This window comes from Hypanus sabinus, chromosome 19 (assembly GCF_030144855.1).
Source record: "Hypanus sabinus isolate sHypSab1 chromosome 19, sHypSab1.hap1, whole genome shotgun sequence".
NCBI classification, from domain to species: Eukaryota; Metazoa; Chordata; class Chondrichthyes; order Myliobatiformes; family Dasyatidae; genus Hypanus; species Hypanus sabinus.
Genome location: NC_082724.1, coordinates 61,462,336 through 61,486,782, shown reverse-complemented (window position 1 = coordinate 61,486,782; position 24,447 = coordinate 61,462,336). Strand labels below are relative to the sequence as shown.

At 40.9% G+C, this 24,447-nt stretch overlaps 1 protein-coding gene across 2 annotated transcripts in view; it reads right to left on the bottom strand.

The window, feature by feature from the left end:
* The window catches only part of LOC132377967 (E3 ubiquitin-protein ligase RNF123), a 428,887-nt gene that overhangs the window by 29,943 nt on the left and 374,497 nt on the right, over nucleotides 1-24,447 (bottom strand). For both annotated transcript variants that reach the window (XM_059944516.1, XM_059944515.1), the window contains 2 exons: nucleotides 11,970-12,106; nucleotides 757-851 (listed from right to left, as the gene is read on the bottom strand). In XM_059944516.1, the coding sequence (XP_059800499.1) occupies nucleotides 757-851; nucleotides 11,970-12,106 (232 nt within the window). The remainder of the gene's footprint in view (nucleotides 1-756; nucleotides 852-11,969; nucleotides 12,107-24,447) is intronic.

The window sequence follows — 24,447 nt, the reverse complement described above, 5'->3', positions numbered from 1 at the left end:
ATCTGAAAACTGCTGAAATAACATCACAAATGGAAATTTCCACAAGGCAAAGGTTCCCAGGTAATGCGCAGATCTCTGCGTACAACTGTCAATTCTGAGAAGTTACCTCACAGATGAAATGAACAGTTAATGAAAATAGAAAAACACTACATAAAGTGAAATTTATTGTGTATTGAAAGAGTGGATTCGTCAGCGTTGGAGTGAATATATATAGTATGCTGATCATGAAACAACGAAGGATCTATCACAACAAACTGAAAGTTGAAGGTAATTGTAAATATTCACCAGGCTAGTTGCAGAAAGGGCACGGCATTACATTTTTAAAGATTAAAAACATTTTAAAGATAAAGCATCTGCAAATCATGAAGCAACAGAGAAATTCATTGATGAGTTTGCTGATGAAAATCTAACACCAGAACAAGCCTACAATGCTGATTGTTTTTATACCTTACATAAAACCTAAAAAGGAGTAAAATACAAATACAGTGTACTGTAACCTTTAATCAGAACACAGGATTGTAGGTGGAGACTGAAAGCCTGCCATTGTTTGTTGTTCAAGAGCTGATTCAGGTATTCTCCCGTAGTTGCTGTGCTGCTTCTGTTACCCTACACACATTAACTTTCATTACATTAATGGTATGTAATCTTTACTAAATACATATGAGTGATGAACAAGTGTAATACAAAGACTACTTACAAATGTAAAGTTAATAAAGAAGAGCAATGCTGTGGTGTGCTGCAGTCTGTGGTACTCACCAGTGCAGTGGCGGCAGCCTGCTTCGACTCACGCGTAAGATGAGAGAGTAAATTTTCAACCTTCATTAGCTCTTCCAGGCTGATATAATCGGGGTCTTTACAGGAAGAATCAGAGGGACATACAGTTACACAAATAACCAAAATCAATTTATTTTAAATCTGCATAATTTTAATGTCATTGGAGGAAAGTATAGGTGGGATGTCAGAGGTAAATTTTTATGCAGATCCCTGAATAGTCTATGAACCCATGAACATTACCTCACTATTTCTGCTCTTTTTTCACTACTAATTTTTAATATACACATTTCTTATTGTAATTAATGGTGATATCTTATGTATTGTACTGTACTGCTGTCAAAACATGACAAACTTCATGACATATGTCAGTAATAGTAAACCTACTTCTGATTCAAGCACAGGAGGCAATGGTATGATCAGACTCTGGCATCCTACCCCTCAGAGCTGAAAGGCTAACCACTGGAGATGATTTCACCTTCAGCAAAGAGAAACTGTTCATCCCAAGATATAAATGCAGGTCTCCTTGCACTAATAGAACCTTAAGCTCATACAGAGATTAAAAAAACACTCACTGCTGTTGGAACTTCAAAGAAGAGAATCAGAGTAACTTGAACAGCAATGATGTTCCCAAGAAAGAATTTCAGTGATGACTTAAACATACAGTGCACCTTGACTGAAAATAGCCAAGTGTACATTGGTATGATGGGATGGTATAGCAGTAACCACCCTCAAAGCCAGTTTTTTCACCACTTCCTATCACTCCATCACCCAATACACAATTAAATACCCTATTGAATACCTGTCAAGTGGGGGTGGGGGTGCAAATAAGAAAGTTGATGTTGATCTAAGCTTAGCAAAGAGAAAGTAACTAGTATGTTACTACAACTAGTAACAGATACTAGTAATAGTATGCTCCACAGTATGCACCATGCTCCACATGGTGTCAATTTATTGATTCCACTCTTTCTTTCTACTTACAATCTCAAATATTTCTCACTGATTTGTCAGAAGTTTTGGTTTGTAAATCCACATTGACTTTGCAAAATGCTGTTGGTATTTTCTAAGCACACTTTCCCACTTCATTAATAACTGATCTAGTATTTTCCCTGCTGCTTGGTGTGGTTGTCTGCCTACTTCACTTTGCTCTCAAATTTTAACATTTCATATTTTTCTAACACAATTGCTTCTTTCAGAATAATCATCGTTTCTTTCCTCTATTCATTTCATTATTCATTCTCCTTCTCCTTCTTGCTCCTTTGTCCCTATTCCATAAGATACAGGAGCAGAATTGGGTCATTTGACCCATTGAGCCTGCTCCACCATTCTATCATGGCAGATTTATTATCCCTCTTAACTCCATTCTCCTGCCTTCTCCCATAACCTTTGACACCCTTACTAAACTGGAACATGTCAACCTCAACCTCATCTATTGAAAAGAGTACAGTCAACGTTTTGGGCCGAGACAGGAGAAAATAAAGTTGAGGAGTCAGCGTTAGAATGTGGGGGGAAGGGAGGGAGAAACACAAGGTGAGAGGTGAAAGTGGGATGGAAAGGGGCGAGGGGAACACTCATCTGCCTTTCCCTCTCTCACTTTACCTCTTTGCCTGACCATCATCTCCCTCAGGTGCTCCTCCCCCTTTTCTTTCTTCCATGGCCTTCTATTGGATTCCCCCTTCCCCAGCCTATCTCCCCAGCTCTTTCACCAATCAACTTCCCAGCTCTTTATTTCACCCCAGTTTCACCTGGTAGCAATGAGAAGAGAGCGAGAACACAGACAAAGGAATGGAGGGCTGGCTGATGGGGGTCCTCAATAGTGGCCATAAGATGGAGCTGACTAATTTTACAACTTGCAGTATCTTCTTTTGATCCTGCCAGTAGCCCCCACCACACAGAGATGTATCCTGTCAGAAGGATCTCCATGGTACATCTACAGAACCTCTTCAAATTCCTAATGAATTATAGCTGCTGTCTTGTCTTCTTTATAGCTGCATCGTTATGTTCGGACCAGGGTTAGTTTCTTAGAGATCTTGACACCCAGGAACTTAAAATTGCTCACTCTCTCCACTTCTGATCCCTCTGTGAGGATTGGTTTGTGTTCCCTTGTCTTACCCTTCCTGAAGTCCACAATCAGCTCTTTTGTCTTACTGACACTTAATGCAAGGTTTCTACTGCAACACCACTCAACAAGCTGGTATAGCTTGTCCCTGCACACCCTCTCATCTCCATCTGAGATGACCAGCAATTACCAGCAATGGTTGCAAATTGATAGATGGTATTTGAGCTATACTAGTCACACAGTCATGAGTACAGAGGGAGGAGATATTATCACCAATCCGCATAGACTGTGGTCTTCAATGATGAACAGTGCAGAATTGACACACAGAAGAGATTTCAAGGTAACAGGTTCAGCATGGGTAGAAACTCTTCTTTTAATTCCCACATCTGATGAATCAGTACTCCTTCACGCTGGATACCACTTAGAAGTTGTTCTGAGCAAGGCGAGGACACAGATGCATTGAGTGAGAAGACTTCAAAGATCATTACTGAGCAGTGCTTAGTGGGACAACAATGGGTTAAGCAGGCCAAATCCTTAAGGATAATTTTGTATACCTCTCTCAAGTCTACCCTCATTCTCCTATGCTCCAGGGCATTAAGTCCTAACTTATTCAGCCTTTTCATATAACTCAGGTCCTCAATTTGTGGCTTGTAAATTTTCCCTGTACTATTTCAATCTTATTGATATCTTTCCTGTAGGTAGGTGACCAGAAAGGCACAAAATATTTCAAATTAGGCCTCACTGTCTTATACAACTTCATAATAACATATCAACTCCTGTACTCAGCATTTTGATTTATGAAGGCCAATCTGGCAAAAGTTCTCTTTATGAGCCTCTCTACCTGTGACACCATTTTCACTGTGACACTGTATTCCCTGTTCTACGCAGTCCGCAGCGTACCACCATTCACTGAAATCCCCACCATCATAGAAGCCTGTCTTCACTCCAGTTCACTCCATGTGAAATAAAGTAAGAGCTGGATGCAGCAAAGCCCATGAGACCAGACAACATGCCAGCTGCATTACAGAACACCGTAAACACTGAAATTGAAACAGTTTCCATTGGCAACTTGTTCCACACTCTCACCATCCTGCATCCAGGTGTGCCTTTAGCCAAGGTGTTCCAGTACAGTTATACCATGAGGATCTACTGAACAATGTATCAGAATTTGGGTATGCTTTGTCTATTAAAGTAGGAAAAACTACATCTGACACATTACCACCCAATCTGTATGTTTTTGAACACTGAAACAAATTCATACAAACTTGATACTAAATTCTTACAGGCTTGACCAGGCTAAGTGCAGGGAAGATGTTATCCTTGACTGAGGATTTTGGAGCTAATTTGGGTAGGCAACGTTTCTCACACCAAAAATAATGGTTATCTGGTGGTAGAGGCAAATATAATAAGTGCTTAAAACAAATTTGGACATATACCATACTTGGATGTGAAAGCTAAAGAGGGATACAAGTCTAATGCGGGAAAATGGGATTAGCATAGATTGGCAAAACCGTTGGCACAAAACAGACAAAGGTCCATTCCTGAGCAGATTGATTCTAAGATTCTGTAGTTTTTTTCTCATTTAGCTGGATGAAAGTGATCTTCTTCCCTGGTTTATAGTGTTATCTGTCTGGTTTAACCACAGAATGACCTGCAATGGCATAGCTTCACACATATCTGACTCTGGTGTCCCCAGAAATCTATACTCAGGCTTATCCTGTCACTTATCTAGATATGATTGCTCTGGAGCATTAGCTAGCATCTCAAATTGGACACCCTTCTTGCTGACATTAACTCCAGATGAACAGGAATTTTCTCCAAACACACTCTCCATTGCCTAACCGCTGGTTCCATCGCTGGAATTAGATCCACATCGCTGATGTGGAATTAGATTGTCTGTGACCTTGGTACCATAGCTGACCTGAGGTAAGCCTCCAGCCACAGATCCATTTCATTCCTCAGACTGCTTTCTGTCTTCCCCTGTAGCATCTCTCTACCCTGACCTTGCCTCAGCTTATCACTGCTGAAATGTTATCCATGCCTTTATTTCCTCTCCTCTGTTTCTGTACTCTCCTGGCTAGCCTCCCATCTTCCAAATTAGACAAACTGCTCTCCAAACTTTAACTGGCATAATGACTTATTCATCTTTGCTTTCTGACACACACTGGCTCCATTTTAAAATCGTCATCCTTTTTTTCAAATACCTCTATGACCCAATGACTACATTAAGCAGCCAATGTCTGACAAACTGCGGCACCCTGATTAATCCTCTAGCACAGTCTTCTAGGCTTTTATTCCCAAGTGTTGGATTCCCAATATGCTCCTCCTGCCTCATTTCTCCTGTTTTAAGATCCCACGCAAAGCCTAACTCTTTCACCACGCTTATGTTCAGCTTTCCTAACAGATCCCTGTGACTTGGCATCAATATATGATTGGTAATACCCTTGATTAATGCCTTGTATTTCTGCTGCCTCCTAGATGTCTTGTTGCAGTTATACAATTTGACCAATTTATTTTGTTCAGCTTTTGCCTCTTATCTTACCCTGATAAATCTTTAAACAGGTGAAAGAAGTTTACTGAGCTCGAGTGTTTCTTTTTATATAAGTGTTCTGGCTCCTCCTTGCCCAATCTTGCTGGGCTCCAAGGTGGCTGTGAATCAGAGTGTCATGTGCAACATACAGCAATTCCTCCTGGAGCAAAAAATGCTGGGCACGGTTCTAATCTCAAACAAGGAAAATCTGCAGGTGCTGGAAATCTGAGCAACACACACAAAATGTTGGAGGAACTTAGCAGGCCAGGTAGCATCTATGGAAAAGAGTACAGTCGACATTTCAGGCCAAAACCCTTCAGCAGGACTGGACTGTTCTAGGGACACAGTTCTAGGAGCATTTCCCAACAAAATTTAGAAATTAGTCAGCAGATACTGGCACATCCTATACCCCTGCATTTTCCTCACAACAAACTTAGAACACAGAACATTATAGCACAGCACAGGCATTTCAGCCCATGATGTTATACCAACCTTTTAGGATCAATCCAACCCTTCTCTCCTACATAACCCTCCATTATTCTATCATCTGTGTACCTGTCTAAGAGTTTATTAAATATCCCTAATGTATCTGCCTCTACTCCCACCCCTGGCAGGACAGTTCACACATTCATCACTCTGTGCAAAAAAACTTACCTCTGACATCCCCTTGTACTTTCCTCCAATCACCTTAAAATTATACTCCAGTTAATCATTCCACTCCGGGAAAAGATCTCTGAATATTTACTTGATCTATAATATGCCTCTTATCATCTTGTACATGTCCATCAAGTCAGCTCTCATTCTTTTCACTCTAAAGAGAAAAGCCCTGGCTTGCTCAACCAATTCCTGCCCATTGAATAACACACAGAGAAAACTGAATATCAAGTGGTTCCTAAGGAATTTCACAAGCTAGCAACAGTCAGTATGGACACTTCAAAGAAGCTGCACACCTTTCTTCTTGCTCAGATGATACATGCAACATTTTAAAATCATTTCTCATCTTTTCAAGACGTATGTCACAACAACAGGACATTCCAAACCATTCAAGTAAATTTTATGATCGTTACTGTGATACATCATAAAGCACCCAATTTGAACACCTCAAAGCACCTCAAAGAGAACTGAGAAAACTATCATTATACATGTTTTAGGTATTCAATGAGGGGTATTAATCCTTCACGGCTACCAAACTGGCCGAGCAACAGTGGTAGTACAGCACATCTGTAGATCCTGAAAGGGAGCATGAATTTGGATAATGACTTCAAGTCTTAAGATTAACTCTAAAAAACTTCAGGGTGCTGTATCAGCCAGAGTGAGTTTGAGTATCCCAACAGGCACTGGGAAGAGAAGGAGAGAAATAGGAGGGGAGGGGGAAGAGGGAGGTAAGGGGTAAGAGGGGATAGAGGGTACGGGGTAGAGGAGGAATGGGGAGAGGGAGGAGAGGGGTAGAGAGGTTTTGGGTACAGAATAAGTAAATAATAATGTTTTGGAAACTGACATTTTGTGGAGGAGACTGCAAAGGCAGGAACTGATGATTGAAGTAACCAAGGAACGATGCTAGCAAGAATATTAGGAATCCTACGAAAAGTAGTGGATATGGCCCAGTTCATCATGTTTAAAGGCCTTCCCACCACTGAACACATCTACATGAAGTGCTGTCATGGGAAAGCAGCATCCAACATCAAGGACCCAGGCCACATTCCCTTCTCTCTGCCATCATCAGGAAGGTGGTACAGGAGCCTCAGGATCCACACTACCAGGTTCAGGAACAGTTATTACCCCTCAATCATCAGGCTCCTGAACCAGTGGGGATAACTTCACTTGCCCCATCATTGAAATATTCCCACAACCTGCAAATTCACTTTCAAAGACTCTCCATTGAATGTTGTCAATATTTATTATTTATTTATTATTATTACTTTTCTTTTATATTTGCACAATTTGTTGTCTTTTGCATATTTGCTGTTTGTCCATCCTGTTTGGTGCTTCCTTTCATTAATTCTGTTAAGAGTCTTGGATTTACTGCGTATGCTTGGAAGAAAATGAACCACAGGGTTGTACGTTGTGACATATATGTACTTTGATAATAATAAATTTATCTCACTTTTAGGCAGTTAGCAAAAGACAAATTTATATGCTTAAGAATAAAATTATAATTGTATGACTGGCTATAAAGATTTAAGCAATTCTGGAAGGTATGTGAGGAAATGTTTAAAAATCTGCTTTATGAGATAACAGTGACTCCAGAGATCAACCTGTCAGGAAGACCCAGAGTTAAAGACTTGGAGAAGAACTTGAAAAGACTGAGCCCTTGCCTGGCTCATCAAGAGTGAGTTATATCTGAATACAGGGAGTGAGTTTTGTAAAGAATTGTGTAAATATAAAGTTGAGTTTCAGGGTTCTCAAATGAAAGAGTTAAAGAACTGAACACCAGTGACTCATTGCGTTGTTTAATCTAATCACAATTATTGAAGTAGTATTGATACTAGGCAAAATGTGTTTTATCGTTGCTACATTTACATGGCAATAATGCCATAGGTGATCATTTGACCCTACTTGGTCAGGACAGTGCAGACATATACGAGCAGTCAGGCCTAGGATGAATGTCTACAGGATACCGTTTGTCCCATAGACATCTGAGCAATGACAGACACTTCACTTCTACCAGCCCACTGAAGAATAGCACTGTGTCTGCAGTTGACTCCCCGAAGCAGGACTGGGGTGCAGGAGGTGGTGCAGAGGTCCCAAAAACTGTGGTGGCCATGGAGCCGTGCAGGCAGTGGTAGTGGCTTGGATGCATTTTCACTAGTTTAGGTAATGGAATCCTGAAGATGGCAGTGGCAGGATTGTGTACTGAATTTGGTACTCATGCTGTCTACTGAGAGAGAGCATTTAAGAGAGGTTCACTACATTCTAGTCCAATAGCAGGTCAGGTTTAATGCAGTATTGCATAATCACAATGAATAAACATCCCTGTGTTGCCTTTTTGTTAATAGATAGAGCTGTTCTCAACTGCTGTAAAAAAAAGACTTGCATTTACATTGTGGTGCTGGTGGGGATGTGTTAGGGGCTGGAGACTGCTGCGGTAAGAACAGAAATCACAGGTTCCTTCATCAGCCAGCTCAGATCAACTGTAATTTCTTGTTTAAGTTTCCTGCCTGCTTTCATTAAGAGCTACTGTGCCCGACACTTGGCAGAAGCTTTTCTGCCGCACAAATGGCAGGGCCCATTCACTCATTACCAACACCAGGAACCAGGCCTTGTGTACAAACAAGAAACTTTTACTTGCAAGAATAAATCACTTCTTATTAGAGAAAGCAGTCTAAACCAGGCTTGATCCTAAGGCAAAGGACCTTCCTGTTCTCACTACCTTCTATGTCAGAAAACCATCCTTTCCGTGCCTTGTGGCGCATTGGGTGGCCACCTTGCTGTTCCTGTAGCATTTTTGACACTCAACCCAGCACGAATGGAAAGCGTGCAAGGATCTGGCCGGATTCAAAATTGGGACCACTTGCCTTGAAGTCTGGTGCAAGAATCACAGTCATACATAACAGAAACAGGTCCTTCAGCTCAATAGGTCCATATCCATCCAATCCAACCTACCCCCCCCCCCCCATTTGTTCATGTTTAGCCCATAATCTTCTAAACCTTTTCCTATTCATGTACCTACCTATCTAAATTGTTATTGTACCTGCCTCAGCTGCTTCCTCCGGCAGTTCATTCCACATACATACCACCATTAGTATAAAAAAAGCTGTTCCACAAGTTCCTGCTGATTCCTATCCTTGGGAAAAAGACTGAGGGCACTCACCCTCTCCAGGCACCTCATGATTCTTATGGACCTCTGTAAAATCATCTCTCAACCTCCCAGAAAAAAAACCCATACACAAGGTTCAAACAAACCCTGCTTGTAAAACTGACTAGACAATGTTCTACATTGTTTTAAATTGTTTATGCCCCACTTTTCATGAAAAAGATAGTGACATAAGGGTGACAAAAGATTTTTCTAGAGGCTATCATTCCAACCGAGTGTTGGCAGTCATTCATCAAGCAAAGTGCTTGATTATGGAAAGGCTGAATCAGATGCTGTCGAACTCAAAATGCAGAGGAGAGATGCTGTCAGAGTGAGCAACATGATCCAATTTGTACCTGAGATACTCTTCAGCTATGGAGAACACTTGGTGGAATGAAGGTAGTAGATCAGATGTCAATCAAGTGGGCTGTTCTGTGAGTGCTGCCAGAACTGTAAGTGGAGACCATTTCATCACAATACAACATAAGAATAGAAGCAGGACTATGCCATTCAGTCCCTCATGAATGCACTACCATTCTGTAAGATCATGGATGATGTTTTGCCTCAACAGCACTCCTCTTGCTAACCCCTTGTCTTATGATGATAGGTTGAGCAAGTTAGGAGGATGCGAAGTGACTTGATAGAGGTGTACAAGATGATAAGAGACACAGATCGAACAGATAGCCACAGACCTTTTTCCCAGGGTGGAAATGGCTAATACCAGGAGGCATAATGTTAAGCAGATTGGAGGAAAGAATAGGGGGGATGTCAGAGGTAAGATCTTTACACAGCAAGTGGTGAGTGTGTGGAACGCCATGCCAGGAGTGGTGGCATTGGCAGATAAATTCGGGGCATTTAAGAAATTCAGATAAGTTAAAAGGTCGGCCCATCATGGGCCAAGGTATCTGTACTATACTGTAATGTTCTATGTTCTATATAATCCTACAGCTCTTGATACCTTAATACATAAACATCTTGGTATTGAATATGCATAGCCATTGAGCCTCCACAGCTGCGTTGGGTGGTGAATGCTAATTCACTATTCTTTAGGTTAAGTAATCTCCTTTTATCTCTGTTCTCAATGGCTTACCCCTAACTCTAAGAGTGAAGCCCTGGTTCTAGAATCATCACGTAGAGATACCTCAACTTCATATCTACTCTGTTAATCACCATGACAATTTTCTACATTTCAATGAGATTGTCTCCCATTCTTCTAAACTCCAGACAGCGTCATCACAGTCTGCTTACTCTCCACTGATATGACCAAGCCACCATCACTAGAATTAATCTGGTGAATCTTTAATGAGAGTAAATCCTTAGATAACAAGAACATGGCTATAAATAATATTCCAGATGTGATCTCTCCTGAGCTTTATGTATCTGGTATTGAGATGTTCTGGTTTAGATATTTGAATCCTCTTGCAGTAAAGATTGACATATTGTTTTCCCCCCTAACAAAATGCTATCTTTCAGGGATTGATATGTTAGAAAAGCCGGTCCCTCGGAACAGCAGCTTTCAATCTCCCACTTTTCAAAACTTTATAGTTTTCCGACAAAGTGATTTTTTCCCCCGAAATTATATCCCAAGTACCAGTCCTGCCCATATTCCCCAGAAGCCTCTCAGTATCCATTTTGTAAGGTCACTTAGCTATGTTACATCTTACTCATTATTACTCTGATATAGCTGGTGAACAGTGTAAGCCCGAGCACAGATCCCCAATACACCTGATTGGTCACAGACTCTTAATCCACAAAAAAAAGACCCATTACTAACTCGTTTTATTATTACAAATTATTGCTAATTTGTTTTCAATGGATACCAATCCCACTTGTATTACCCCACTTGTGTGGCAAAGGTCTTTTGGAAGTCCAAAGGTATTGTGTCAACTGGTTTATTCTCGTCTATTCTGCTCATCACAACTAAATTAATAGGCTTGTCAGATGTGACTACCCTTTCATAAATTCATGTTGACCTTGCTTAATGTATTATTGTTGTTTTATAAATGCTCTGTAAACAATCTTTAATAATTGATTTCAACATTTTCCCTAGTCTTGATGTTGGGCTAGCTTCTGCTGGTCTCCATTTTCTCTCTTTTGTTTTTTAAAATCATAAGATAACATCTGCTTTTCTCCAAACTGTAGGAACTAATCCAAAATCAATGACATTTTGAAAGATGACAATCAGTGAATCCAATAAAAAAAATTCCTTCAAAACCTGAGGATTCAGATCATCAGGATTTGGGGATATAGCAACATTTAGTTCATTAACTTCTCCAGTGTTAATTTTTTTTTAACTAGTGCTAAATTCTTTCATCTTCCATTCACTCTAAACCTGCAGTGCTTCATCAATTCTATTACATTTTCTGTGATACAAAATAAACATTTAATTTCTCTGGTATTACTTTATTTCTCAATATAATTTCTCCTACGTCAGTCAATAAGGGACCTATAACATAATTAGTTTTTTTTGTGTTAACATATGCATTTGGTAAGCCTTTGTGTTTCTTTGCATGTTCTGACATTTTCCACAATCAGAGGTTCACTGTTCGACTTTGGCAACTTCATATAACTTTGATCTAATATAATCCTCTGATAACCATCGATGGACCACTTCTGCTGCCAATTGGTGCCTTGATGGTGATAGAAAGGAGTTTGGAAATTAACATCAATGAAAATGCAAAGAGTTTCCATATATCCTCTCTCAAACAGATAAACTAGAAATACCTACAGATTCTCCAGAAGGATATATGGAGTAGAACTTCTACTTTCTATGTTGTAACAAGTCTAGTACTTAATGTGCAAGAACTCATACTCACATGCTTGGAGTGAGAAGTGTTTCTTCACAGTCGGTGTTGCTCCCAGAGCAGAGAGCTCATTTTCTCCGAGAAGGTACTGTATTGATCGCAACTGAAAGCAAGGGTCAGCCAGGAGCACAGCTGTTCCTCGTTGGACCCTGGAAAGAAGCAAGAGATGAAACATTGTACAAGACCTTGAAGTGATAAAAGAAGGAACAGATATCAACTATATTAGACACATCACTCACCTTTCAAGCATTTCAGTTCAAACACATTAGCTGTCAAGTATGTAAAGGAAGCCAGCCAACAGAAGCATTTTAGCTCCTAAGTTGTCAGGGAGTATGTAATGGTCAGTATAGTGAGCTAAAATGTGAGGTAAAAATAGGATCAAAATCAATTAAATGTATTCCTGGAGGGAGAAGAGATATGAAAGTGCGATTGATGACTTGGGTTTACTGGGGCTAATGGCTTCTCAAGTATCATCTGTTTGTCATCAGCTCAAGGGAACAAGAGCCTTGTGCTGACAAGGTACTGTCGGATGCAGTGTAGAATTGTTATTTTTCCTATAATTTAACTTTGCTATGCATGCTTATATTTTTATGTAATCACCTATATAAGAACGTAAGAATATAAGAAATAGGAGCAGGAGTAGGCCATCTGGCCCATCGAGCCTGCCCTACTATTCAATAAGATCATGGCTGATCTGTCCATAAACTCAACTCCATACCTGCCTTTTCCCCATAACCCTTAATTCTCCTACTATGTAAAAACCTATCTAACTGTTTCTTAAATATATTTAGTGAGGAAGCCTCAACTGCCTCCCTGGGCAGAGAATTCCACAGATTTACCACTGTCTGGGAAAAAACAGGTGTGTGTGTGTGTGTGTGTGTGTGTGTGTGCGTGTGCGTGTGCGTGTGCGCGTGTGTGCGTGTGTGTGTGTGTGTGCGCGTGTGTGCGCGTGTGTGTGCGCACGTTGTCAATTTTTTAGTAATTATGGTACAGTTGCTTCTGTAGTTTTTTAGAAAGCTACTTGAATCTAGCTATTTTATAGATTAAGAGTAATCACTGGAATTTCTGTTATACGTATCTAGTCTGGTAGGAGAAGACCATGACTATTTTTAGTCTGGTCTTTTTTTTGTTCTCTCAATGCTTTTTCTTGTTCTTCTTTGCTCTTGTAACATTTAATAAAATGAACATAAGTAACAAGTTTTATGTTTCATTCTTGGCTTCTGAAGAATCTTTGGATCTCAAAAACATCAGGATCCAGCAGTATTCAGTAAAGACCAAATTGAGCAGCCATCCAGCACTGGTGTCATAAAACTACCCTGGTATTAGGAGCAAAAGTATTGTGATAGGTTCAATTTATATTTATATTAACGTTGGAAATTGTTGAAAGTCCTCCAGTGATTTACAAGTGTCACTGACTATACTTCACACCAGCAAAGAAGCAAATCCTTGGGAATGAGAATGCAATTTTGGCCATTCATTTGCACAAAATACAATAGGACACATATCACTGCTGACTTTTATGTGGTGAATACCGAATTTGAAGTTTAATGTCTATTCTTTCACTTAGGTTCATGACAGACAACCTCCTTATAACACTTAAATCATTAGAACACTCATCCAATGAAGTGGATGGTTACACACCAAATGGACATACTGTATGTCCAAGTTTACTGATAAATTGTCTCTGGCTCATGGCCTGGGATCTGGTTCTTTGTCCGATAATATAATCAGCATATTATTGTACCACTACTATACTATACTGTATAAATTAAACCTGCAACATTTTTGTGCAATCAACTGTATTTTTTTTCCATAGATGCTGCCTGCCCTGCTGAGTTCCTCCAGCATTTTGTGTGCATTGCTTGGATTTCCAGCATTTGCAGATTTTCTCATATATTTGTGTCAGAAGGCTTTGAGATCAGGGCTCTCTGAAACTTCAACAGTCTTGTAATTCAGATGAAGTGCTTGAGAGCAGAGGTGTCATCTTCTCACAGCTACCATCAGGCAGCCTGAAGTCCCACAGGTTCAAGAACAGCTACTTCCCTTCAACCACTCGGTTCTTGAACCAACTGGTACAGCCATCATCACTAGAGTTTAGCAACACTGTTTTGTGTGTTGATTACCTTAACACATGAAAAATGCCGGAGGAACTGAGCAGGTCAGACAGCATCTATGGGAAAGAATAAAAAGCTGAGACCTTTGGCCCAAAACACCGACACATTATTTCTTTCCATTGATGATGCCTGACCTGCAGAGTACCTGCAGCACTTCGTGTGTTACTCTGGATTTTCAGCATCTGCAGAATCTTTTGTGACTATGACCACTTTGATTACTTTGCACAAATGGACATTTTTTGTTTTATTTGTGCTCTTTACTGTAAAAATTGTATTTTGTTCTTCTTCTGGATGTTGCCTATATGATGCGCTGAGCCTGTGATAATGCTGCAAGTAAGACTTTCATTGCACCTGTGCGTACATGTACTTTTGCATTTGATAGTAAACTTAATCTTGACTTTGAGAAGAAAGCCTAGGTAATGTATGACTACTATAACACCACCTCCCTCCCCCCCCCCCCCCCCCCACACACACACCTCTCATAATGGTAGATTTAACTTTTCAGGTAACAGATGTCTGTGCCAATGAAGCACATGATACAAAGATTGTGCATGGAATTGAGGGAGACCATGACCTCTGGGCTCCTACTATGTGCTGTGCCGTAAATCCTGAAGGCCTAAGGCAGACTATGAAATGGATTGTTTCCAAAACTTCTTACCTACCACAACTTTTCTAAATACTATGCCCTGTGAAAATTTTGCATTAGTCCCTCTGTGATCTTAGGTGCTCCCACAAGACATAAATGAGCAAAGCCATCCAACTTTAGTCAACTGTTTAAGTTACTAAATACAGTACCTTAATACACCATGGTCAAACATAGCCACAAATGTCCATGAATTTATCTTCTAGTCAGTACGGACTTAAACTTTACAGTGAAAAAACATGCAGCATCTTTAATAAAGCAGTTGTGTAAAATCTGATTAATATACAAAATAACTGAAAATACCTATCGTTATGAGGTGGGAACAATAGAACACAGAGCTAGGTCATGCCTCAGGGTCTGCAATGACAATTCTCACAAATATATAAAAATATGAAAGCTTATTCTGGCAAAATTAACAAGTTTTTTTGAAGGAAAGAATGAGCCACAAGAAACAAGAGTTAAAATCAATGCAGCAGTTACCAGAATTAGAATAAAGGTTAAGTGCAATTGACTAACAACATAAGATATTGGAAAAGGAGTATGTCCCATCATTCATTAAAATCGTGGCTGATCCTCTATCCCAGTGCTGATTTCCCACACTGTCATTCTATTGACATCCAGAGATCTAGCCAACTAGTTTGAATGACTTAGCCAGCCCTCAGGGTTAAAGAGTTCCATAGTTTCATCATCTTCTATGGGAAGAAATAGCTTCTCATTTCATTCCTAAAATGCCTACCTTATTTCAGAGACTGCAAACCCCAACTTTAGACTCTCCAGTGAGGAGATCTATACTCTCTGCATCCATATTGCCAAGCCCCATGAGAATTGTTTATGCTTCAAAGAAATCTCCTCTCATGTTTCTAAACGACAGAGAAAATAGGCCTATTCTGCTAAATCTCATTTCAAAATGCAATTTCTCCAACCTTGGAATGGGCACAGTGAAACTGATACTGAGCAAACCTAAATTCTACCTCCTCCCATAGAGGCTGTCTGGCCTGCTGAGTTCTGCCAGCATTTTGTGTTTTTAAACCTAAATTCTATACTGTGTCCTTCAGCCACATTAAATCATTATTTTTATTCCTGTATTTACCTTCCTAACTACTTATTGTTTCTGCTTATTGGCTTTCAGTGATGTGTGTTCAATGATATCTTGCTTTTGACCCAATCCCTCACCATTTAAAAATTATTGCACCAAGTGGATAGCTTCATACTTTTTCACTGTATGTTGCATCCACTCACTCAGTTTGTCTATATCACCTAGAAAGTCAAAGTCAATTTATTATCCAAATATGTACACACTGTGGCCACTTTATTAAGTACCCCCTGTACTTGTTTTGATGTGTTGTGTGTTTAGAGATGACAGTCTGCACACCACTGTTGTAATGCATGGTTATTTGAGTTACTGTTGCCTTCCTGTCAACTTGAACCAGTCCTGCCATTAGACTGTTTAAACTCAAGATTAAACTCTAGAGACTAGTGTACATGAAAATCCCATGAAATCAGCAGTTTCTGAGATACTCAAATCACCCTGTTTAGCACCACCAATTATTCCACAGTCAAAGTCACTTAGATCACATTTCTTGCCCTTTCTGATGTTGGGTCTGATCAACAACTGAACCTCTTGACCATATTTGCATGCTTTTATGCATTGAGTTGCTGCCACACCATTGGCCGATTAGATATTTGTATTAGCAAATCAGTGTACTGAATATATATGTTACCATATACTCCCTTAAGATTGATTTTCATGCAGGAAGTTGAATTTAACAAAACTTATGAAGAACTGTACAAAACAACCTAATGTGCAAATAAATAAATAACACTGAGAACATGAGTTGTAGGGTCCTTGAAAATGAGTCTATAGGTTGTGGAATAAGTTCAGAGTTGAGGTGAGTGAAATTATCTCACACCCTACTCTCTGCTGACAGCCCCACTTGGCTTTGCACCATCAGCATTCTTGGAAATTTGATACTTGCTGCCTTGGCCAAAATGATGACATTGATCATGAAAAGCTCAGAGCTGAGCACTGATCCCTGTAGTATCATAATCATCTCCAATCAACTGAAGAACCATCCACTTATTCCCACTCTTTGATCTCTGTCCAATAATCAATTTTCTGTTACTGATAGCCAACCTCTTGATCAAAACCCTCTAAAAATCCAGAGATGAAATGGCACAATGATGTAACTAGTGCAAGAGTGCCTCACAGTGCAAGAGGCACATCTTCAATCCTAATCTCATGTTGCATGTTCTCCAGCGACTGTGTGCATTTGTTTTCCTTTGGGTGCTCCAGTTTCCCTACACAACCCAAAGATTCAAAGCCATATGGGTTGGGAGATTAACTGGCCACTGTAAATTGCTCCCAGTGTGTGGGTTAGAGGTAGAAATTGGGGACTGGGTGAATGTGGGGAGAATGCAGCAAAACTAGAAAAAGGTGAGTGCATGTGAATTATACTACTGATATCCAATCTCTTGCTTGGGTTGATTATAGTGTCACACAAAATACGATTTCTACAGCTTGGTAGTATTAAACTCTTCCATCAGAGCGCCCAGAGGAAACTCACATAATTATGGGGAGAATAAACACATTTTTTAAGGACAGCGGTGGGATTTGAACTCAAATTGGTAATTGCCAACACCGTAGCTACAGTATGAATCCACCCTCTAAAAGGGGTGGGGAAGGCGTGGGGTGACACCAATCACAACCAGGAGAAAATCTGTAGATGCTGATAATCCAAGTAACACACACAAAATGCTGGAGTAACTCAGCGGGACAGGAAGCATCTATGATAAAGAGAAAACAGTTGACATTTTGGGCTGAGACCCTTCATCAGGACTGGAAAAAAGATGAGAAGTCAGAGTAAGAAAGTGAGTAGGTGATGGTGAAATTGGGAGGGAGGAGGGGCTAAGCAACAAACTGGAAAGTTGATTGGTGAAAGAGACACACGGCTGGAGAAGGGGGAATCTGATAGGAGAGGTCAGAAGACCATGGAAGAAAGAAAAGGGGGAGGAGCACCAGAGGGAGGTGATGGACAGGTAAGGAAACAAGGCAAGAGAGGGAAACAGGAATGAAAAGTGATGAAGGTGGTGGGTGGGGGGGAGTGGCAATTACCATAAGTTAGAGAAATCGATGTTCATGCCATCAGCTTGGAGACTGCCCAGATGGAATACAAGGTGTTGCTCCTCCAACCTGAGTGTTGCCTCGTCACGACAGTAGAGGAGGCCATGGACTGACTTGTTAGAATGGAAATGAGAAATAGAATTGAAATGGGTAGCCACTGAGATATCCCGCTTTTTCTGGCAGACTTGGCAAAGCAAGCTCCTAATTTACGTCAGGTCTCTCCAATATACAGCAGACCACACCAAGAGCACCAGAGGAAGTAAATGACCTCAACAGAATCACAGATGAAGTGTCACCTCATCTGGAAGGACTGTTTGAGGCCCTGAATGGTAGTGAGGGAGAAGTTGTAGGGGCAGGTGTGGCACTTGTTCTACTTTCAAGGTTAAGTACCAGAAGGGAGATCAGTGGGGAGGGATGAATGGAGAAGGGTCGCATAGATAGCGATCCTTTGGAAAGTGGGAAGTTGGGGGGGGAGGAGAGAAAAATGTTGGAGATGACAGAAGTTGCAAAGAATTATGTGCTGAATGTGAAGCTAGTGGGGTGGTAGGTGAGGACAAGAGAAACTCTATCCCTGGTGGGGTGGCGGGAGGATGGGGTGAAGGCAGATGTGCATGAAATGGAAGAGATGCGGTTGACAACAGCATTGATGGTGGAGGAAGGAAAGCCCCTTTCTTTGAAGAAGGAGGACATCTTATTAGCTCTGGAATAAAAGTTTCATCCTGAGAGCAGATGTGGGGAGTCAGAAGAACTGAGAGAAGTGGATGGCATTTTTACAATTGACAGTGTTGGAAGAGGTGTAGTCCAGGAAGTTGTGAGAATCAGTGGGTTTATAAAAGATATCAGTAGATAAACAATCTCCAGAGAAGGAGACAGAGAGATCATGCAGGGGGAGGAAGGTGTCAGAAATGAACCAGGTAAATTTGAGGGCAGGGTGGAAGTTGGAGAAAAAGTGGGTGAAATTGACAAGCTCAGCATGGGTGCAGGAATCAGCACCAATGCAGTCACTGATGTAGCATAGGAGAAATTAGGGAGTGATATTGGTGTAGGCTTGGAACATAGACTGCTCCATATAGCAGATAAAAAGGCAGGCAAAGCTGGAACCCACGTGAGTGCCCATGGTTACACTTTTGGTTTGAAGGAAGTGGGAAGAGCCGAAGGAGAAATTATTGAGAGAGAGATCCAGTTCCGCCAGATGGAGGAGAGTGGTGATGGAGGGGAACAGATGGGGTCTGTTGTCCAGAAGAAACAAGAGAACTTTATGGCCCACCTGATGGGGGATGGACATCTATGGTGAAAATGAGATGAGCAGGACCAGGGAACATGAAGTCATTGAAAAGAGTGAGAGAGAGAGAGTGTGAGTGTGTGTGTGTGTGCGTGTGCATGTGCGTGTGCGTGTGTGTGTGGTGTCACAGATGCAGGTAGGAAGGGACTGAACCAGGAGGAATGACAATGGACAATGGGTCCTACTGAACAGGCAGGTTTGTGGATCTTGGGTTGGAGATAGAAACAGGAGGTGCGAGGTAAGGGAACTATGAGATTGGTGGCAGTGAATGGGAGATCCCCAGAGTTAATAAGTCAGTGATGGTGTGGGTGATAATGGCTTGGTGCTCCTTTGCGGAGTCCTGCTTGAGGGGTACAAGAAGGTGTCTGAGAGTTGTTGCCTGGCCTCAGCAAGGTAGAGGTCAGTCGACCACACTACTGCAGCACCCCTCTTTATCTATGGGTTTGATGGTGAGGTTAGGGTTAGTACTGAGAGTGGAGAGCACATAATGCTCTGCAACTTCTGCCATCTCCAATGGGATCCCACCACCAAGCACATCTTTCCCTCCTCCCCCCTACTTTCCACTTTGCTCAGGAATCGCTCCCTTCTCCATTCATCCCTCCCCACTAATCTCCCTCCTGGTACCTATCCTTGCAAGCAGAATAAGTGCCACACCTGCCCTTACACCTCTTCCCTCACTACCATTTAGGGCCCCAAACAGTCCTTCCAGGTGAAGCAACACATCACCTGTGAGTCTCCTTGGGCCATTTACTGTATTTGATGTTCCCGGTGTGGCCTGTATATTGGTAAGACCTGACATAGATTGTTAGATTACTTTGCCAAGCACCTAAACGATAAATGGGAGATCATTTTTGCCAGAAAAAGTAGGATCTCCTGGTAGCCACCCATTTCAATTCTACTTCCCATTCCCATTCTGACATGTTATTCCATGGCCTCCTCTGTTGCTGCAATGTGGCCACACTCAGGTTGGAGAAGCAATAATTTATATTCCGTCTGGGTAGCCTCCAATCTGATAGCATGAATTCTGATTTCTCTAACTTCTGGTAATTGCTGCCCTCCCCTTCATCATTCCTGTTTCTCTCTTACCTTATCTCCTTACCTGCCCATTGCCTCCCACTGGTGCCCATCCCCCTTCCCTTTCTTCCATTGTCTTCTACCCTCTCCTATCAGATTCCTCCTTCTCCAGTCCTTTATCTCTTTCACCAATCAACTTCCTAGCTCTTTACTTTACCCCACCTCCCCGAGTTTCACCTATCACCTACTTCTTCCTCCCATCCCCCACCTTCTTACTGATGTCTTATCTTTTCTCCCAATCTTGATGAAGGATCTTGGCCCAAAACATTAACTGTTTGCTTTTTTCCATAGATGCTGCCTGACCGCCTGAGTTCCTCCAGTATGTATGAGTAGAGTTTGATGGCTCTGGGTCTGAACTTGCTGGAGTTTCAAAGAATAAGGAGGGATCTCATTGAAACCTATGAGTACTGCACAGGCATGGAGCGAATGTTTCCTATAGTGGGGACCCTAGGACCAGAGGGTACAGACTCAGAATAGAGAGATGTCCATTTAGAACAAAGATGAGGAGAAATTTCTTTAGCCAGAGGGTAGTGAACCTGTGGAATTCGTTACCACAGATGGCTGCGGATGACAAGTCATTGGGTATATTTAAGCAGAGGTTGATAGGTTCTTAATTAGTCAGGGTGTCAAAGGTTACAGGGAGAAGGCAGAACAATGGGGTTGTGAGGAATAATAAATTAGCCACGAAGGAATGGCACAACCACACTGAGGATTCATAAATTCCATGGAACCAACAAGCTACTAATGCCAGTTAGACTGACTTCCCTGTTCACTGTGAAGAGGAAGGTGGGAAAAGCAATTCAATATTGTCTTCTCCCAGTTTAATAAAACATACCCCTTGCTCAGTCATTACCGAGCAGGCAGCAGCTCCAGAAACATGGCCATGTGTTGCACAGAGGGAACTGGAGCTGGAGTTGTTTTAAGATTAGAGGTAAGCTTTCACAGGTGCAAATGCTCATGGAGTTGGAATAGCATGTTTCAGCAAACTTAAACCTCAGTTCCAAATTCAAGAAGAGAGTTTTATAAGCTTTGATAAGACATGGTACACATTTATTATCGGTATAAAATCATTTCCTCTTATGAAATTGGTTGCACAAAGAACTCTGTCTTGATCTTTTATAAAGTAGATCATTATTTATTCAAGTAATATTGAAGTGAAATAAATATTGAATATTTATGCAAGTAATATTGAAGTTGAAGCGAGTACTCTGCATCAAGTGTAAAGCTACTCAGGGTTGTTTTCAGTACTTCCTTAACAATCGCTACATCAATTATTCAAAGATCTGTTCCACAAATATTCAGATTATGCTGTACATTCTGTTATATTAAAATACAGATGCAATTAGCCTGTACGTGACTTCCCACCATCAGGATTATGAACAAGAAGCAACTCATAAGTTTGATATTATACTATGGTAACAACAGAATTCTCAGGTAAAATATATTAAAGATGAATGCTTGTGTAAACTTTAAAGCTAGAAAGTTGACTTGTTATTAATTCTAGGTCAAAAAGTAGAACATAGAACATTACAGCATAGATGTTTTGCCGACTTTTTAACCTACTCTAAGATCCAACTAACCATTCCCTCCTACATAGCTCTTCACTTTTTCCTATCATCCATGTACTTAAGAGTTTCTTAAATACCCTTATGTATCTGTTTCTAGTACCCACTTCTCTGCGTAGAAAAATATACCTCTGAGATCCCACCCCTATACTTTCCTCTAATCACCTTAAAATTACACCCCCTGTTTCTACCATATATTATTATTAAGTATATTCAGGTCCAGGAGAGAAATGGGATAAAGTTGATACTTTTCCCTTGATTATAACACACAATGGTGTCTCAAGTGGACAAGTGGACAAGTTTTCATTTATTTGCAACCAACAGAAAGATATGCCAATAGAATTATGTCCAGTGAAGTACAGAATATAGCATTTCTTATAACCTGTGTTGTTTCCTAACAATACACTTATTAATCTGGCTCATTTACTGCTTGATAATCCTCAAATACATAAATAAATTAGCAATTTTATTTAATTAAATTTGTTCCTCAAAATATTAAGTTTGTGGAATGACATGGATAAAGATTTGAAGACAAAAGGGAAATGGTCCTATACACAAAGAGAGCACTCAACAAGCAGTCAGCTGGGAATAAATAAAATTCCATTTGTTCAACTCTTTCTCTCTATCCAATATATCTAAGAAGCTTATAATGAACTGTGGCTGCATAGCACTCAGTGTATTTTGTCAGTACTGTATTTATACCAATATGAAAATTGGTTTGCAGTTCAAGCACTAGAAGTTCACAGAACAGAGAGCATCTGCATTAGCACCTGAACATTCCAAACTAATGCCATAAGACCATTAACACATAGGAGCAGAATTAAGCCACTCAACCCATTGAGTTTGCTCTGCCATTGGCTGATTTTTTATTCTTCTCAACCCCTTTCTGCTGCCTTCTCCCAATAACCTTTGACACAGTACTAATCATGAACCTGTTAACCTTGCGCTTTAAATAAGCCCAATGACTTGGCCTCCACAGCTGTCTGTGGCAAGGAGTACCACAGATTCACCACTCTCTCTGGTTAAAGAAAATTCTCCTCTTCTCTGTTCTAAAGGGATGTCCTTGTATTCCAAGTCTGTGCCATCATATTCTAGACCCTCTCACAATAGAAAACATCCTTTACATGTCCACTCTACATAGGTCTTTTGATAGGGTTCAAAGAGATCTCTCTCATTCTTTTAAAGTCCAGCAAGACCAGGCCCAGAGCCATTAAACACACCTCATGTGCTGACCCTTTCATTCCCAGGATCATTCTCATGAACCTTCTCTGGACCGTCTCCAATGCCAGCACATCCTTTTTAAGATAGGGGGCTATAAACTGCTCACAGTACTCCAAATGCGATCTGACCAATGCCACATTACATCCTTGCTTTTATATTCTAGTCCTCTCAAAATGAATGCTAACATTGCATTGGCCTTCCTTACTACCAACTTAACCTACAAGTTAGCCTTTAGGGAAATGTGCACAAGGCTCTCAAGTCCATTTGCACCTCCAATTTCTGCATTTGAGAAAATAATCTATGCCTTTATTGCTTCTATAAAGGTGCATGACCATATACTTCCCTATACTATATTTCATCTGCTATTTCCTTGCACATTCTCTTAATCTGCCTGTCCTTCTTCAAAACTACCTACCCCTTCACCTATCTTTGTATCGTCCACAACCTGACCACAAAGCCATCAATTCTATCATCCAGTTCATTGATATATAATGTGGTCCCAACACCAACTCCTGCGGAACACCATTAATCACTAGGAATTAATCAGAAAAGGCCCCCTTTATTCCCACTCTTAGACTCCTGCCAATCAGCCAATACTCGTACCTTTCCAGTAATAACATGGATTCTTATCTTGTTAAGCAGCCTTAGACATGGCACCTTATCAAAGGCCTTCTTGAAATCCAAGTAGACAACATCCACTGACTCTGCTTTGTCAATCCTGCTTGTTATCTCCTGAAAGAATTCCAACAGATTTATTAGGCAAGATTTCTCATTAAAGAAATCATGCTGACTTCAGCCTATTTTATCATGTGCCTCCAATTACCCCGGGGGACCAATATCCTGGCAGGGAGGTTTGTTAAGGTTATTGGGGAGAGTTTAAACTAGGATTGCATGGGGGGTGGGAACCAGACTGAAGAGACGGAGATTGGCTCACAAATAGAGAAAACGTAGAGACAGTGCGGGAGGGAGGTTAGGCAGGTGATAGAGAAGGGATGCACTCATACCAATGGTTTGAGATGTGTCTATTATAATGCAAGGAGTATTATGAACAAAGCGGATGAGCTTAGAGCGTGGATCAGTACTTGGAGCTATGATGTTGTGGCCATTACAGAGACTTGGATGGCTCAGGAGCAGGAATGGTTACTTCGAGTGCCAGGCTTCAAATGTTTCAGAAAGTATAGTGAGAGAGGCAAAAGAGGTGAAGAGGCACTGTTGATCAGAGACAGTGTCACAGCTGCAGAAAAGGAGGGAGACATGGAGGGATTGTCTACGGAATCTCTGTGGGTGTAGGTTAGGAACAGGAAGGGGTCAATAATTCTACTGGGTGTTTTTTTATAGACCACCCAATAGCAACAGGGACATCGAGGAACAGATAGGGAGATAGATTCTGTTAGTGTAATAATAACAGGGTTGTCATTAAGGGAGATTTTAATTTCCCAAATATCAACTAGCATATCACTAGAGCGAGGG